Source organism: Typopeltis vanoorti, chromosome 10, assembly GCF_054136105.1.
Source record: "Typopeltis vanoorti isolate ZY-2024b chromosome 10, IOZ_Tvanoo_1.0, whole genome shotgun sequence".
In the NCBI taxonomy this organism is placed as follows: domain Eukaryota; kingdom Metazoa; phylum Arthropoda; class Arachnida; order Uropygi; family Thelyphonidae; genus Typopeltis; species Typopeltis vanoorti.
Window position 1 is genome coordinate 98,725,103 of NC_143558.1, and position 16,940 is coordinate 98,742,042.

The 16,940-nt window shown below is 34.9% G+C and overlaps 1 protein-coding gene across 1 annotated transcript in view; it reads right to left on the reverse strand.

The window, feature by feature from the left end:
* The window catches only part of Marf (Mitochondrial assembly regulatory factor), a 373,692-nt gene that overhangs the window by 280,709 nt on the left and 76,043 nt on the right, over positions 1-16,940 (reverse strand). Inside the window, exon 4 of the mRNA XM_090399591.1 lies at positions 7,116-7,278. Within this exon, the coding sequence (XP_090255717.1) occupies positions 7,116-7,278 (163 nt within the window). The remainder of the gene's footprint in view (positions 1-7,115; positions 7,279-16,940) is intronic.

Consider the following 16,940-nt stretch of genomic DNA (forward strand, 5'->3'; position numbering starts at 1 on the left):
CCAGTATTTATATATTTTTCAGAAACGTTTTTTAATAATGGAAAAGTGGCTTATAACTAGGACTTTGATGAAAAAAAGAGCAAATGAAACAGGTGATGCTAACCTTAATTGTGATACAAGTGTTGTAACAGCAAGTAAATCTGATACTATTAAATTAGAAGAAACAAGCAGTTCAAAGAAAAAATACAGTAGGAAATATAACAGTTCATTTTGGAATTTGGGTTTACTTGGTGTGGAGATGAAAGTGAACAGAAACTTCAACATGTTTTGTATTAAGAAGTGTTGACGAACAAGTGCATGAAACCTGCGAAACTCTGACGACATTTAGAAATTAAACGTTGTGATGTGAAAAATAAGTCAATTAAATTTTTTCAGCGACACTTAGGGACATTAAATCATGGGAAAGATATAGTTTCGGCCATGGGTTCCATTAATAGCAAGGCACTGGAAGCATCCTGAGTTTGTGCATAGTGAAAACAGGTAAAGCTCATTCTATTGAAGAAAATTTGCTACTTCCAGCAATAAAAGATGTGGTAAAAACTATGTTTGGCAACAAGTTACTAAAAGATGTTGATTTGATTTCACTTTCAAATGACACTGTCTGTCGCAGAATTAATGATATGGCAGGTGACGTAGAATCTCAGTTAATCGAAAGAGTTAAAGAAGAGCCCTTATTATCCGTTAAAAAAAGACAAGATGTTACAAATGATGCGCAGTTAATATGCTACGTAAGATATGCGCATGTTAATAACATTCATGATGATATTCTGTTTTGTAGAACTTTGCCATCCCTAACAAATGGAGAAGAAATTTTTCACACTTTCAATAATTACATAATACACAAAGGGATCCATGGGGAAAATGTATAGGCTTCTGTTTGGATGGAGCTTGTGCCCTTACAGGCAGGCATAGTGGGGTTGTTTCTATGGTCGGATATGAATTGGGTATCATACATAGGGAAGCGTTAGCCTCCAAAGGAATGTCATCGGAATTTAAAACTGTGCTATACAACGTTGTAAAGCTAGTTAATTTTATTAAAGCTCGACCATTAAATAACAGGTTATTTTCAGTACTCAGCGATGAAATGGGCAGTGAATATATACAACTTTTGCTTCATTCTGAAATTCGCTGGCTTTCTAGGGGCAAAGTACTAACAAGGCTATTTCAATTAAGGCACGAAGTTTTATTGTTTGTAAATGAATGTAATTCTGATTTTGCATCACTCCTTGTTGACAAAGCATGGTTATCAACACTATCCTATATTTCACACATTTTTTTGAAATTAAATGAACTAAATCTCTCCTTTCAAGGAAATTCTTTAACTGTTCTTGATGCGTACAACAAAACAAAGGCATTCGAGAAAAAAAACTGGTTTTATGAATTAATCATGTAAAAGACAGACAATCTGCACCTTTTCCAACATTGGAATCCTTTTTAGTGGAAAATGATAATTTTGTTGATTCTGAGTTTCTGGAAAGGGTTTGTGACCACCTCAAAAATCTGAAACAGTTAATTGAGCTGTCAAATGACAGTGGACTTAAAATGCAATTCCGTGATCTTGGTTTGGCTCAATTTTAGATCTTGCTTTCAGTGAGAAGTAAATTTTCAGAATTATCTGAAGCAGCATTGAAAATCATCATGCAGTTTTCTACAACCAATCTTTGTGAAAAAGGATTTCATCGCTCCTTCAAATAAAAAATAAAATACAGACTTCGTCTTAGTGTGTGTGACTGCCATCTTCGACTGAAGTTGACCAATATTGAGCCAGATATCCAGCAACTCTGCAAGGGCTGAGAAGCTCAACCATCTCATTAAAAGTAAGTAGTAACATAAGTATATTATATTATTTATTTGATAAACTTTTAATCGTTTACTTCCAATTTAATTAATTATGTTTCCATATGTATTCAAAACATGCATTTAGATTTATTATGTTATAAATGGCACAGGTTTTCCGAAATGTTGGTAATTTCCATTGGTATTTAGAAAAATTACAAAACGTCAAAACGATGTACAGGGAAATAAATTAAAAACACTATGCTTATTTTTGAAGTAATACTTTAATTCCAACATTCTAAAATGTTATTTTTCTTACTTTTCTGTTCGTAAAATCACTGATAACATTGTCGAAGTCTATTTCATCACTCAATTGCTGTTTTATAGACAGTATGGTAAGATTTCTTAAACCAAAAAAAAATGCTGTCCGGGGCGTATTACCCCCCCCCCCCCCAGCTACATCTCTGTAACTTAGTGGTCCGTAGAAATGATTTAGGCATTTTACTCATCCTTGGGCTTAGAAAGGTTGAGAAACGCTGATTTAGTCCTATGAAAGATTCTTGTATTCCCCCCCCCCCCCCCCCCAAAAAAAAAAAAAAAAAAACAGAATACATATCAGGAATTTGATGGTGATAAATTATGGTGCATTATCAGGTACCATTTCAATATTAATTCATAATTTCAAGAAAGATTTCAGGTTGCAATGGGGTGGGGGGGGATGCAAAACATTCATATCCCATGGTATTTTTTAAAATAAAGAATTATAATTTGCAATCCTTAAAAAAAAAAAAAAAAAAAAAAAGCATTCTTTTTTCTAGCCATCAAATGTTGATATTCACAGTACTATAGATTCTCAACCTTTCATGAGTGACTCTCATCATTATCAAATTCCTGACATATACCCCTCAGGGGATGTTCATGGATAACTAGTGGGTAAAAATGTCCCCCACCTCTCTGGAGGAAAGTAGGGGAGCATATATCACTGTAAGAAGCATATAAAATCAAAGTCGTGTTTCATTCAGCAATTTTATAGATGGTAATTTTTTCTTCTCCCTACATTTGAAGTTTAATAAATGATTTAAATGTGCACAAATAAGGCCTTGCTTTCCATACTAAAAATGGAAAGCAAGGCCTTATGGCAAACCAAAATGGCATATTTCAGATATAACAGTCACATACAAAAATTTAAAGAAAATAATACTCCTACAAAGGCTTTATTCTAAGTTAGGATATATAATAGGTGTAACCTATTATCATCAAGTCTTTCCGTGCCTACTGGCACATAAGGCTGCAATGCTGGTTTTCCATCTGCCCCTGTCCCTTGCAGCTACTCTTGTTTCTGTCCAACTCTCCCCCACCTTGCCTCCTTCATTTTGAATTCATTCATGTTCATTTTTTTCCAAGTTAATTTTGGATGACCTCTAGAGCGTCTTCCTTCTGGAGCCTAACTCAGTGCTCTTGGGGAATTCTGTTTATCCCCATGCGAAGAACATGTCCAGTCAATTTCAATCTTCTTAGGCAAATCTCTTCATCTAGTGACTTGAGAAGGTTTTCTTCAAGTCACTAGATGAAGAGATTCGTCTAGTGACTTGAACGTTTTCTTTAAAAGTTCTTTAAAAGTTCCTCATTAGTAATTGTATTTGACCAGAAGATTTTTAAAATTCTTCTTAAACACTTGCTTTGGAAAATGTCCAATTTATTACTTTATGCCTTGGTAAGTTTCCAAGTTTCAGAGCCATATAAAGCAGTACTGCTTGCACAATAGATTTATAGACATTAATTTTCACTTTAACTGTAATATTTGATGCTTTCTATAATTTGTTTAATAAACTGAAACAATTTTGTGTGCTTTAGCAATTCTTTGTAAAATGTCTTCGTCAGTGTTACCTATACAAAGTACTAATGGTTGATCAGCACTATAGGTTGACACCACACTTGCCATCTAAATAACGATTCTTTCACGTGTAAGTTACAAGCAGCTAACAACATCACGTTGCCGAAATATTGGAAGTGTATCAAAATTTATTTTAATGTATATCCTAGTATACGTTGTAATTTTCTTAAGCTATTTAGTAAAAATACAATATTGATTAAGTGGAAACTGTTATGTTCCAATTTTTCTTTTCAATGATGTAAATCTGCTTTAATAACATCCATAATTGTACTTATTATTCCAGATAAAGTATGTCATAATGGATGTGAAACACACTAGTTTCCAGTTAATCAATATTGTATTTTTACTAAATAGCTTAAGAAAATTACAACGTATACTAGGATATACATTAAAATAAATTTTGATACACTTCCAATATTTCAGCAACGTGACGTTGCTGAAATATTGGAAGTGTATCAAAATTTATTTTAATGTATATCCTAGTATACGTTGTAATTTCCTTAAGCTATTTAGTAAAAATGCATAACCAACATCTAAGCCTTTCCACGAGAATCGATATTGTAATTCTGTTTTTTCTGTGGTTATTCCAGAAAAAACTTTTAATATGACTGGACATTTCACTGATGAAAGTATTCTGGTAATCTCATTGTGAGAATTCTTAATTTATTCCTGTAGAGAAGGGCAATCAAAAAAGGAAAGTTTTTTATTTTTGTTTTTTTAATGCTATGTATGATGGGAAGATGGTTATAAACAAAGAAGAAAGGTGACTTGTGTTTGGGGAGCACTATACAATGAAATACTGTTCCAGAAGTTAGAGATGGATGGAAAGAATGAAAATAAAAAAAGTTGATAAACTGAAAGATAAATAATGTTAACCATGATTATCATTTTTTCTCTCCTTTTAAATCTTTTAAAAGGAGAGAAGGAATGATGGAAGCCAGAGAAGAACATCTCCATGGAAATACCTTTATATAAAATGTGTAGTTCAAAATAAGAACATCTGTAAGTGACTGAATTAACTGAACTTCCTCATCTGGATGGTATCAAGAATTTTTATTTTATTTTTTTGGGGGGGGGGGGGGGTATTTGGTGCACTATTACCCCAAATACATAAAAAGTATTCTAATCTCAGGTGGTTCTGTATAGGGCTAGCATCTAGCTGGTACAGGTGAGAAGTAGTGCTATGAGTGGATAAGGACTATTTTTTTTTTTGGAATTTTGGAAGATGAAAAGGCTAGGGATATGATGTGTTTATGCCAGGAAAGGATAAAGGTCAGAAGACGAATTTCAATACATTTAATACGTTGACTACTCTTCTAAGCATGACACCCAGACCACTCCTAGGTTGTTTGTGGACAATTTAATGCCAGCATGTCATATCGGAATAGTGCAATAGGAAGCAGAGGCTTCATAATTTCAACAGCTGCCTTAATTACTGCCTGAGAACGAGAAATCTCAGGTCATTATCACACAGCTAAAGGGAGGTGAGGTGAAGACTTTCTTAGGAGCAATAAGATAAGTGTTTTGTAGCAAAGAAGGTAACACTTTTAAGATGAACAGTGTTTAATGCTTATATTAAGGCTTATGTTTAGAGTGTTATATAATATCTTGAGGCCTGGAAGTTTGAGCATTGTGAGATTTATCAAGTGGAGAAGAGGAATAAAGTTTCATGTCATTAACAAAATTACAGATAAGATTCAAGATTAGTGAGAGAAGGTGATTTATGTATTAGAAGGAAAAGAGTGAGTGAAAGTACAGAGCCCTGGTATCAGTAGAGAAATGTGAAGAAAAGAACCTATCTTAATCGACAGTATTGAATGAAAGAGAAGAAACATGCAACCCAGTATTACAAAAGGTAGAAGATAATCTATAAGACGATAGTTAGAAAAACAGGCCTTTATTTCAAGCATGATTAGATGCCTCCAGGAAATAGTTTCTCTAAACTTTTAATACTGGGAAATTTGATGTCAACTGAGAGTCATAGAATCTGCTGGTGATTACTGGTTAATTGTCATCATCACCAACAGGAGGTCCATCTCCAGGTAATGAACATGACTGCTGATGATTTTTGTCAATTATTTCTAAGAGAAAACTGAGATGTCAGAACAATAGTCTAATGGTAGATTATTAGAGCCTTCATTTTGGAATAAGATGAATATAGGCTTACTTTCATGGAGTGTAGATGCCAGATGAACATGGCACAGTATCAGAAAAATATAGAAAGGGGGTGTTATTTCCAGATCACTATCAAGAAGGGAAAGAGATACCATTAAGATTAGAACTGAAGCTATCTATATGAAATTTTTATTATGTCATTTTTGGCAAACAAATAGAGAAAGGATACAGTATACAGTCAGGTCTCCATATTCATGGGATCTGTATTTGCAGATTCATGTTTTCGCACCGTCGGTCACAAAATTACATTTTCAAGTCTTGCAGTTAGTGTTAGGCTACTTGTGCTTAAATGTTACTGTGCTTATGTAAATACCCATGGTTCTAAACAAACTGAATCTAATGAGACATTATTCACTCCATAACATAAAAGATCACACAAAAGTCTGCTTCAGATGATCCTGAGGCTGCTAAGACCTGCCCTTTGCAACTCAGCAAGCTAATCAAGGAGAAGGAATATAAACTCTAAACAGGTTTTCAATACCGATGAGGTGGCAATATTCTAGAAGAAGTCAGTGCATCTATATGAGAGAGTGGTTAATGTTAACATGTATAGCCATCAAACAGAAGGCCGAACCAGATATTCACATCAGCCAATCCTGCGTCATCTCAAGACTGAGACTCTTACTAGTGAGGAGTACTGAATCCTGTGGTGCATGCCTTATTCTTAACTATGTAATAAAATTTTGATATGGTATTTTTCGAAACATAGATCTAAAATGTTAGTCATTATTGTAAAACAAATTTAAAATATTTTAAACATCTTCCTGTTAATTGTAAGTGGTTGCATAAAGCGTATATATGTAGAAAACATCTATGGCTGTTTGGGCGAGAATGAAGATTTTTTGCAGAATTTCAGTTTTCATGGGGAGTGTTCACACATAACCTTGGCATATAGGTATGTAGACCCAAATGAACCACTCTTGGCAGTATGGTAGGAGGTGATTAAATTATGTCAAATGTGCAGAAATTGATGCCAAGAAGTTAGCTTTATCAAAGGTTGTATTATGAATAGCACCATATGGCTGTGAGATGGGGGAAAGTGCAGAAATTGTACCCAATGGTCTTGGCAAGGGACTAACAAAACAAGACCATTTCAAATGAGAAACATTTTCTGCATTTTGCCTTTTCAATGTGATATTTGGATTTCTTGATGGGATTTTTGTAGCTATTATAATCTGCATGGTAAGCTAGGTATTTGGTGTGTGTGTGTGTGTGTGGTTTCCTACAAGTTTCAGTATAAAAATTAAAAAGTGGATAGCATTTAAAATACCTGAACATTTTGAGGTTCTCTAGAATCTTCAGTTAATAAATATGCTTCAGATGAATCTGAACCTTCCACTTGAAGGAAACAATTTGTGGTATGACCTAAACCACTTGGAAGAATTTTATCTTGTAACATTGAATTAATTACAGTACTTTTTCCATTACTTGTTCTAAAAATATAAATTAAAAATTCCATTATCTATACATGAAACTGTCACATATGAAAAAATGCTTTATTTAAGACAATATCTCATAATTAATATCTTCAAAATGGCATAAAATTACATTAAAATTCAATAAAAAGATCTTACTTTTGAAATTTTAGAAATGAGTTTCCTAGAGTAAAATGTTAACGTGTAATTCATGCGCCATGATTCCACATTTTTAGAACTGAAATATATCTCTGACATGAAAGCATAGACATGTCAGAGATCAATAATAGAGATCAGAAACATGTAATATCTAAATATTACATGTCTGTAATATCTAAAAAGACATAGATTTAGTCACACATAAATATATTTATAGCCAAATTTAAATCACTGGTCAAATGGGAATGAATCTCTCAAGAGGGGGATATGTGTAGAATTATAAGTATGGACAATTATGGAAAGCCTCTGCAGTCAAATAGTAATACCATTGATTTATGGGCTGTGGAAATAAGGAGATTAATGGAGACTGGATCAATTAGGATACATCTGACAAAGCAATCTACAACTGTATACCAGTTGCACATTGTAAACAAAGTAGTAGGGAAATGGATGAACAATGAAATCAGGCAAACAGTGAGAAAAATGTTTATATGAGAGGTTACTATATGGGATTCATACCACCACCCTACACAGAAACTATGCGTTATTAGCACCCTAAGAAACAGAGATGTAACAATTTGCTCTGATGAGCAGCCTCTAAATAATGAATTTGATATAAAAAACATATTTATAAAAAATGGCCACAACAAGAAAACAATCCATAATCCTTCATAAAAATACAACCAAAAATAAAAAAGATTATAGTAAGGCCATAGCCATTACCTACATAAAAGGATTATCATATGGAATAGACAATACACTATAAAAATAGAACATTAAGGCCACATTTAAACCACCAATGAAAATAAAAAGTAGACTCTGCACTTGCCATATATAGGTTAACAGGCCATAACAATCCCAAAACAGAAACTATCATGGACCTGTTTTTCCCTACTACCATGGAAAAACAGGTCTTTCTGACCATGCACTTGAAACATGGCACTGGATTGACAGGAAAGGTGCTCAGTCCTTATCAGACAAAACATCATATGAAAGTCAATTCAAGGAAGCTTATGAAATGATTATCAACCAGCCAAATCTCAACAAAAATGACAGCTGAAAGTTCCAATTTTAATGACTCACCTGCAATCCACATAACATCTGGAAATAAGAAAATAACCTACATAGTGAATACCAAAAGAAAATAAATATAATTGGATAACAACACAATAACTCTCAGGCAGTAAACGGAAATTTAAAGTAACAGGACTATAAGAAAGAAATAACTGCTGATGTAGTTTTACTAAGATAATTATATTCTATGTTATTTTATTTTATTTATTGTTTTGCACCAGAGGTCAGGCTATAGTCAACAGCTGACCAAGCAGTTATTCTCAGCCCACTAGTATGTACCAATGTAGCTTGTGATCTGGTGTACATATATATATATTCCTGAAAATGACTTTGATATAAGTAGAATTTTATTTTAATTTTAATTAAAGTACGTTCTTAAAACATAGTAATGTGTCTCCATAATTATTCATAATGATTGCTGATTATCATGTAACCATGAAAGAAAGAATTGTCATAATCCATAGAGATTTCATCTGCAAGTGGTGTAATCAGTATGGTAAGCTGAAAATCAGGATTTTTGTTTTGGTTAATTGATTTAGACATTTTAAAATGTTACAGACAACTATTTGATACCCAATTGCAGCAAAAAAAGAAAATTCATGTAAGGCAAAGCACTCTGCATCTATACTTGTATGGAAAAAGGCCTTATAAACATAATAAATACAGAACATCTACAAAAATTTAGCCCTTGCCCAAAATCAAGCTTTAAACTCGAAATCAGATCTATAAGGTTACATAAATCCTATAGTTGGGGAATTCTTGAAAGAATAACTGACAGCTTGGCAAAGTACATCCTGGATAAAAACAAACTTATAGCTAAGTTCGAAAGTCTTAAACAACAGAAAGTCAGCAAACAACACAGAAACAATGGACTGAAGAGTAACCACTCACAAAAACAGTGATGTTTCAAGCAGAAACCATGAAGAAATGTGAGCAGCAGCCAACTGTCAATATACAACAACCATGTAATCAATCTGTCCAACCATCTCCTCAACAATGGCGAAGTTACACTTCTGGAAAAAGGACTAAACTTTGCAATTACACCAAGGTCAATTAATAAATTTGATTTTAGTTATTGTATAGAAAGAGGCCTAAAATCCATTCCTGCTAATATAGCAGAGAAAATATGTTTAAAAATGTCCAGAATTCTTTTAAACAACATTAATAAGCCTTTGAAGAATAATCTTATTAAAGAAGAAATAACAGCCATAAAATCACTTGGAACAAATAAAGATATAATAATTACCAAAGCTGACAGTTATTTACTTAGAAAAAATGAGCCAACCGATATCAGATACTAACATGCACCAATTAGTTAACTATAACCGAACAAAACACATCAAAAGGTTTGGTTTGGTTTATAGTTTATTTGGCACAAAAACTACAAAGGTCATATTGTGCCATACTAAAGGTTACAATTAGCATTTACAGAAAATTGTAAACAATATGTCTGTACAAGAATCTAGTTTCACAAAGCAACATCTCTAGGTAAACAGAACTGCTGCAGAGGACAAAGCAACACACAAGGTCAGAGGTTATTACTGTAGTGCAAAAATAGTTAACAATATAAGTTAATATATAATATATAAAACACTAAGCCAGGGAATGCAGTATCTACATATATGTAAAATTATAATAGATGCCTTTATAGCAGTACAAAAATAGGCAAAAAGGGATTATTATACAATATGCATAGATGAAAATTAAATTTAGCAATGCAGTATAAACAGAATTTAGTAATACACATAAACAGAATTACTAGAAAGTACACAAGTAAGTAAGATGTCCTACAGCACGTGATTATTCGAAAAATAAAGTAGCAAATGTATACACAAAATGTATGTTAAGTGATGCAGTATCTGCATATAAACAAAATTACTGCAGAGATTTCAGCAATAAATAAATAGATGACTATAGGTTAACATATGTATATACAAAACAAAAGTCAAGGAAAGCAGTGTCTACATCTAATAAGATTTTCATATACTAATACTTAAAGACATTATTATTTTAATACTTAAAGAGTCAGAAAGGAATTATTATACAGCATTGATGCATAAAATTTAAGTTCAGTATTATGGTATTTGCATATTAACAAAATTACAGTAGGGTGATACAAATATACAAGATCAAGGCCTATGGTAATACACAATTGGTCAGATTTAACCTAATGAATAATATGTATGCAGAAAAGTTAAGTTAAGCCAAAAAGTATTTACAACCATCGTAGGTTACTCTGTCTTGCCGAACCATAGACTTGGGACCCATAATCCAGCTTTGAACGTATAAGTGCACGATAAAGATGGAGCAATGAAACTCGATCAGCACCCTACTCAGTAGAGGATAGAGTGCGAAGGAGGTTCAAAGTTCTTTTACACTTTTCTCTTAGTTGACGAATGTGTGCTAGAAATGTGAGTTTTCTGTCAAAGATGAATTCCAAGAACTAGGTTTCTGTAGCTACTGCAATAACAGTATGTCCCATTCTTAGTTCAGGATCTGGGTGATGAGTGCATTTTCGACAGAAGTGTACATAGATACTTTTTTCTGTTGAAAACCTAAATCCATTATTAAGAGCCCACACAGAGACATTCATGACTTATTTTTCACGGTATTAACAATACCACAAACACTTTTATCAACAAAGATGTTTCATTAATGCTTATATTTCGCTGATTTTCAACTCAGCATCATCAGAGCACAACACACATGTAAACGCAACAGTGAGTGAGTGAAACAATATAATTGCAGAAGACAAAAGATCTAAAGTCCTATTTTTGGCGCCCTCTAACGGGAGAAAAAAAAAAAAAAAAAAAAAAAAAAAAAAACAGTTATCCTGGAGTTTTTCTTGGGATAACCGTCTCCCAAATTTTTGGCAAATTAATGCAACCATATTTGTTAAGGTTAAGAGAATTCTTCAAAGCAATTGCTGACTCAAAAAATAATCTTTCAGATCCATAACGACTCCTAAATAGCACATTCATTTTCCTCCATCTAATCCTGTGTGAAGGAGTGTCCAAAGCGTGGTCTGCCAGTCCCAACTTGCCATAGTAATAGTAGCGAATGTATCTTTCATGTTCTTCCAGGCGGATGTTCACTGATCTTCCTGTTTGCCCATAATAGGCCAAGTCACAGTCACATGGAACTTCATACACTCCTGGGTGTGCTAAAGGGTGAAGTTTATCCTTAGGTGAGCAGATCAGAGTTGCCAGCTTGACATGAGGTTTGAAGGTGGTGCGAAGGCCATGTTTCAACAATACTTTGGATATCTTTTCCGATGTACCTCTGATATAGGGAACAGAAATTGTAATGTTGTATTCTTGTGTATTAGGGGAGGGCAGAGTAATGGGCCTATGTAGTATTATATCTATTTTGTAGGGATTGTAGCCATTGGCTAAGAACGTATGGTGCAGGTACTGGAGTTCAGTGGTCAGAGCTGTATCGTTGGAACGTTGGTGCAAGTGTTTTTAAAATGCCCTACTGTTGGACTGGATGATGATGTGATTGTTTATGTAGGTATCTTCCTGTGTGTGTAGGCTTTCTGTAAATAGAAAATGATAGTGATCCATCTGAAAGGCGGGTGACTAATGTGTCAAGAAATAGTAAACAGTTATTTGATTCTTTTTCTACTGTGAAGTGAATTTTGGGGTGTTGGCTGTTTAGGTAGGTGACAAAAGCATCCAAAGTGTCTTGTCCATGGGGCCCAGATGGCAAAAACATCATCTACATAGCGTAACCACACTTGTGGCTTGTATGTAGCTGTGGTAAGTACTTTGTTTTCAAAGTGTTCCATGTAAAAATTTGCTAATGGGGGAGAGAGGGGGGAACCCATAGCAATACCATTAATCTGTTTGTAGAATTCCCCCCCCCCATGTAAAGTAACCTGCATTCATGGTAAATTGAAATAATTCAAAAATATCTGGGGGAAATTTAGACTTGATTAAATCAAGAGGGTCTATAAGTGGTACATTGGTAAATAAGGAGGTGACATCGAAACTAACCATTATGTCTGAATCTTTTAAGATTAGATTTTTAACCAGTGTTTTGAAATGGATTGAATTTTTTACAAAAGTAGAGGAGTTGCCAGTAGGGGGGGGCAAGCGACTTAGCTAAATGCCGGGCCAGTTTATATGAGGGGCTATCTATGCTATCAACTATGGAGTGTAGGGGAATATTAGTTTTGTGGATTTTTGGTAATCCATAAATACGGGGTGTTTTAACATGAATTGGTTTTATTTTCCTGCATTTTTCTTTTATACTCTTCTTTATTCATGATAACTGTTGTATTTCCTTTATCGGCTTTTGTAATAATAATATTTTTATTATTATATAACTTTTTTAGGGCAGTTATTTGCTTACGTGGCATATTGCTTTTTGGAGGCTTGGCCTTGTTTATAATACTTGCTATATCTAGCCGCACGTTATCGGCCATTGCTGGTGGAAGATTGTGGATACCCCGTTCTACTTTCATCATAATTTCTAGTTTATGAATTTGTTTGGGCGTGATGGCAAAGTTATGTCCTAGACTGAGAGCGTTCTTGGCTTCTTCAGTGAGTGTTTCCGACGATAGGTTTACTACCACATGGTCTCGTTGAAGTTGCGGTCGGGACTTCGTATGTTGACGCTGTTGTAGGAGTTCAAATTTCTTTAGGTATTAGCTTTTTACTTTTGTGAATTCTTTTTTTGCTGCAACTTCGGAGATGTGCTGTAGGACAGTCCATATTTCAGGATTTAACATGTTTATTAGTTCTTGTTGTAGAGCTGTAATAGAGCTGTTTAGCTTACTAAGCTCTATGCAGAGTAGCGGCGATTTGTTCTCGAAGAAGCGCTAAACTCGCCTGTCGATAAATATGATGTGCCTTTGCTGATTGCAACTTTTCTTTGAATTTCAGAAAAGATGGAATAATATCGTTATCGCGGCATCATTTAAGGAAGGCTAACCTGTTCAATTTTCTGGACAATTTCAGTTTCAACTTACAGAACCGTCGCGCTTTTGTAAACAATATCTTCTCTGTGCAGAATCATTAATCTACCACATAAGCTTAGGTGTTGATGGTTATTCATGACTTATTTTTCACGGTATTAACAACACCACAAACACTTTTATCGACAAAGATGTTTTATTAACGCTTATATTTCGCCAACATACGCAGTCCCGACCGCAACTTCGACGAGACCAGGTGGTAGTAAACCTATCGTCAGAAACACTCACTGAAGAAGCCAAGAACGCCCTCAGTCTAGGACAAAACTTTGCCGTCACGCCCAAACAAATTCCTAAACTAGAAATTATGATGAAAGTAGAACGGGGTATCCACAATCTTCTGCCAGCAATGGCCGATAACGTGCAGCTAGATATAGCAAATATTATAAACAAGGCCAAGCCTCCAAAAAAGCAATATGCCACGTAAGCAAATAACTGCCCTAAAAAAGTTATATAATAATAAAAATATTATTATTACAAAAGCCGATAAAGGAAATGCAACAGTTATCATGAATAAAGAAGAGTATAACAGAAAAATGCAAGATCTCATATGTGACAGTTCCACATATCAAATTATACATCCAGACCCTACGATGTCGCAAAAGAAAAAAGTCCGAAAATTACTGAAAAAAGTGACATCATGGCCCAAAGAAATCAACAGGAAAATAAAACCAATTCATGTTAAAACACACCGTATTTATGGATTACCAAAAATCCACAAAACTAATATTCCCCTACGCCCCATAGTTGATAGCATAGATAACCCCATATATAAACTGGCCCGGCATTTAGCTAAGTCGCTTGTCCCCCCTTACTGGCAACTCCTCTACTTTTGTAAAAAATTCAATCCATTTCAAAACACTGGTTAAAAATCTAATCTTAAAAGATTCAGACATAATGGTTAGTTTCGATGTCACCTCCTTATTTACCAATGTACCACTTATAGACCCTCTTGATTTAATCAAGTCTAAATTTTCCCCAGATATTTTTGAATTATTTCAATTTACCATGAATGCAGGTTACTTTACATGGGGGGGGAAATTCTACAAACAGATTAATGGTATTGCTATGGGTTCCCCCCTCTCTCCCCCATTAGCAAATTTTTATATGGAACACTTTGAAAACAAAGTACTTACCACAGCTACATACAAGCCACAAGTGTGGTTACGCTATGTAGATGATGTTTTTGCCATCTGGCCCCATGGACAAGACACTTTGGATGCTTTTGTCACCTACCTAAACAGCCAACACCCCAAAATTCACTTCACAGTAGAAAAAGAATCAAATAACTGTTTACCATTTCTTGACACATTAGTCACCCGCCTTTCAGATGGATCACTATCATTTTCTATTTACAGAAAGCCTACACACACAAGATACCTACATAAACAATCACATCATCATCCAGTCCAACAGTAGGGCATTTTAAAAACACTTGCACACAGAGCCAGAGCCATTTGTTCCAACGATACAGCTCTGACCACTGAACTCCAGTACCTGCACCATACGTTCTTAGCCAATGGCTACAATCCCTACAAAATAGATATAATACTACATAGGCCCATTACTCTGCCCTCCCCTAATACACAAGAATACAACATGACAATTTCTATTCCCTATATCAGAGGTACATCGGAAAAGATAGCCAAAGTATTGTTGAAACAAGGCCTTCGCACCACCTTCAAACCTAATGTCAAGCTGGCAACTCTGATCCGCTCGCCTAAGGATAAACTTCACCCTTTAGCACACCCAGGAGTGTATGAAGTTCCATGTGACTGTGACTTGGCCTATTATGGGCAAACAGGAAGATCAGTGAACATCCGCCTAGAAGAACATGAAAGATACATTCGCTACTATTACTATGGCAAGTCGGGACTGGCAGACCACGCTTTGGACACTCCTTCACACAGGATTAGATGGAGGAAAACGAATGTGCTATTTAGGAGTTCTATATTATATAGATCTATAAATCGTTATAGATCTGAAAAGATTATTTTTTGAGTCAGTAATGGCTTTGAAGAATTCTCCCAAACTTAACAAATATGGTTGCATTAATTTGCCAAAAATTTGGGAGACGGTTATCCTAAGAAAAACACCTGGATAACGGTTTTTTTTTTTTTTTTCTTTTTCGTTAGAAGGTGCCAAAAAATAGAACTTTAGATCTTTTGTTTTCTGCAATTATATTGTTTCACTCACTCGCTGTCGCGTTTACATGTGTGTTGTGCTCTGATGATGCTGAGTTGAAAATCAGCGAAATATAAGCATTAATAAAACATCTTTGTTGATAAAAGTGTTTGTGGTGTTGTTAATACCGTGAAAAATAAGTCATGAATAACCATCAACACCTAAGCTTATCTGTTAGATCACACAGAGACATGATCAATTGCTTGCTGAAGATGCCTTTCAATTACCCTCATGTTACGTGAGTGACAGTAAATTGTGAAGTCATCAATTATCGTCTACAGTGGGAGAAAGCTGTTCAATAATTGAGTCAATTTTAATAGCAAAAAAGGGTTACACTTAAGACAAAACCTTGGGGAACACCTTGTTCTTGATGATATGGTCGAGATAGCGTACTTCCCACTCTGACTTGGAAAGTTCATGTGGACAGAAAGTTTTTTTTTTTTTTTTTTTTTTTTTTTTAATAAATATATGGAGGTGTCCTTTGGGGGTGCTTAAGGGTCAAAGCTGTATAACTGAGAGGAGACCTCCACATAGCCTTTAAAGGAATGCGGAGAACCGACCAGGGCTTCTGACCTAATGTCCAATCCTCACCTTCTCGTGGTGCACCCTGTTGGGTATCTACTTTGATACTGAACGAACGAGGATGGGCTGGCAATTTGGGATTTAGCCGACCAAATTGTATTCTTATTGGTTAAACCAAAATAAAAAATGATGGTACAACATGACAAAATTTCATGCCGGCTGGGGCGTCGCCCGGTTAAACAAGGCCTCCGTTGTTTTCGCCAGGGAACCAGGGCGAACAGCGAAAAGTCAGCTACTGGAACAAATCTGAAAACAAACCCCAACTCAACATCACCAGAGTTAAAGATCGGTACTATCAACGTAAGAAGCCTGAATGGCAAAGAAATGGAGCTAGCTGAGGAATTAGATAAGTACCAGATCGACATAATAGGGGTGACTGAAACAAAAAAGACCAAAACTGGTGAGATCTTTCTGAGCAATAAATACAAAATGTTATATTCAGGCAATGACAATCAAGGAAAAGAAGGAGTAGCCATAGTATTCAACACAAAATACGAGGCTAATCTTCTTGAATGGCAGTCAGTCTCAAGTAGAGTAATGTGGGCAAATATGAGAATGGGGAACTGGACAATGAGACTTATTTGTGCCTATGGTCCCACAGAAGGTTCTACTAAGGTAGAAGTGGAGGAATTTTTTGAGGCTTTAGAAAAAGCAACTGACACAATGAAAAAGGAAAAGTTGGTCCTTGTTGGGGATCTAAATA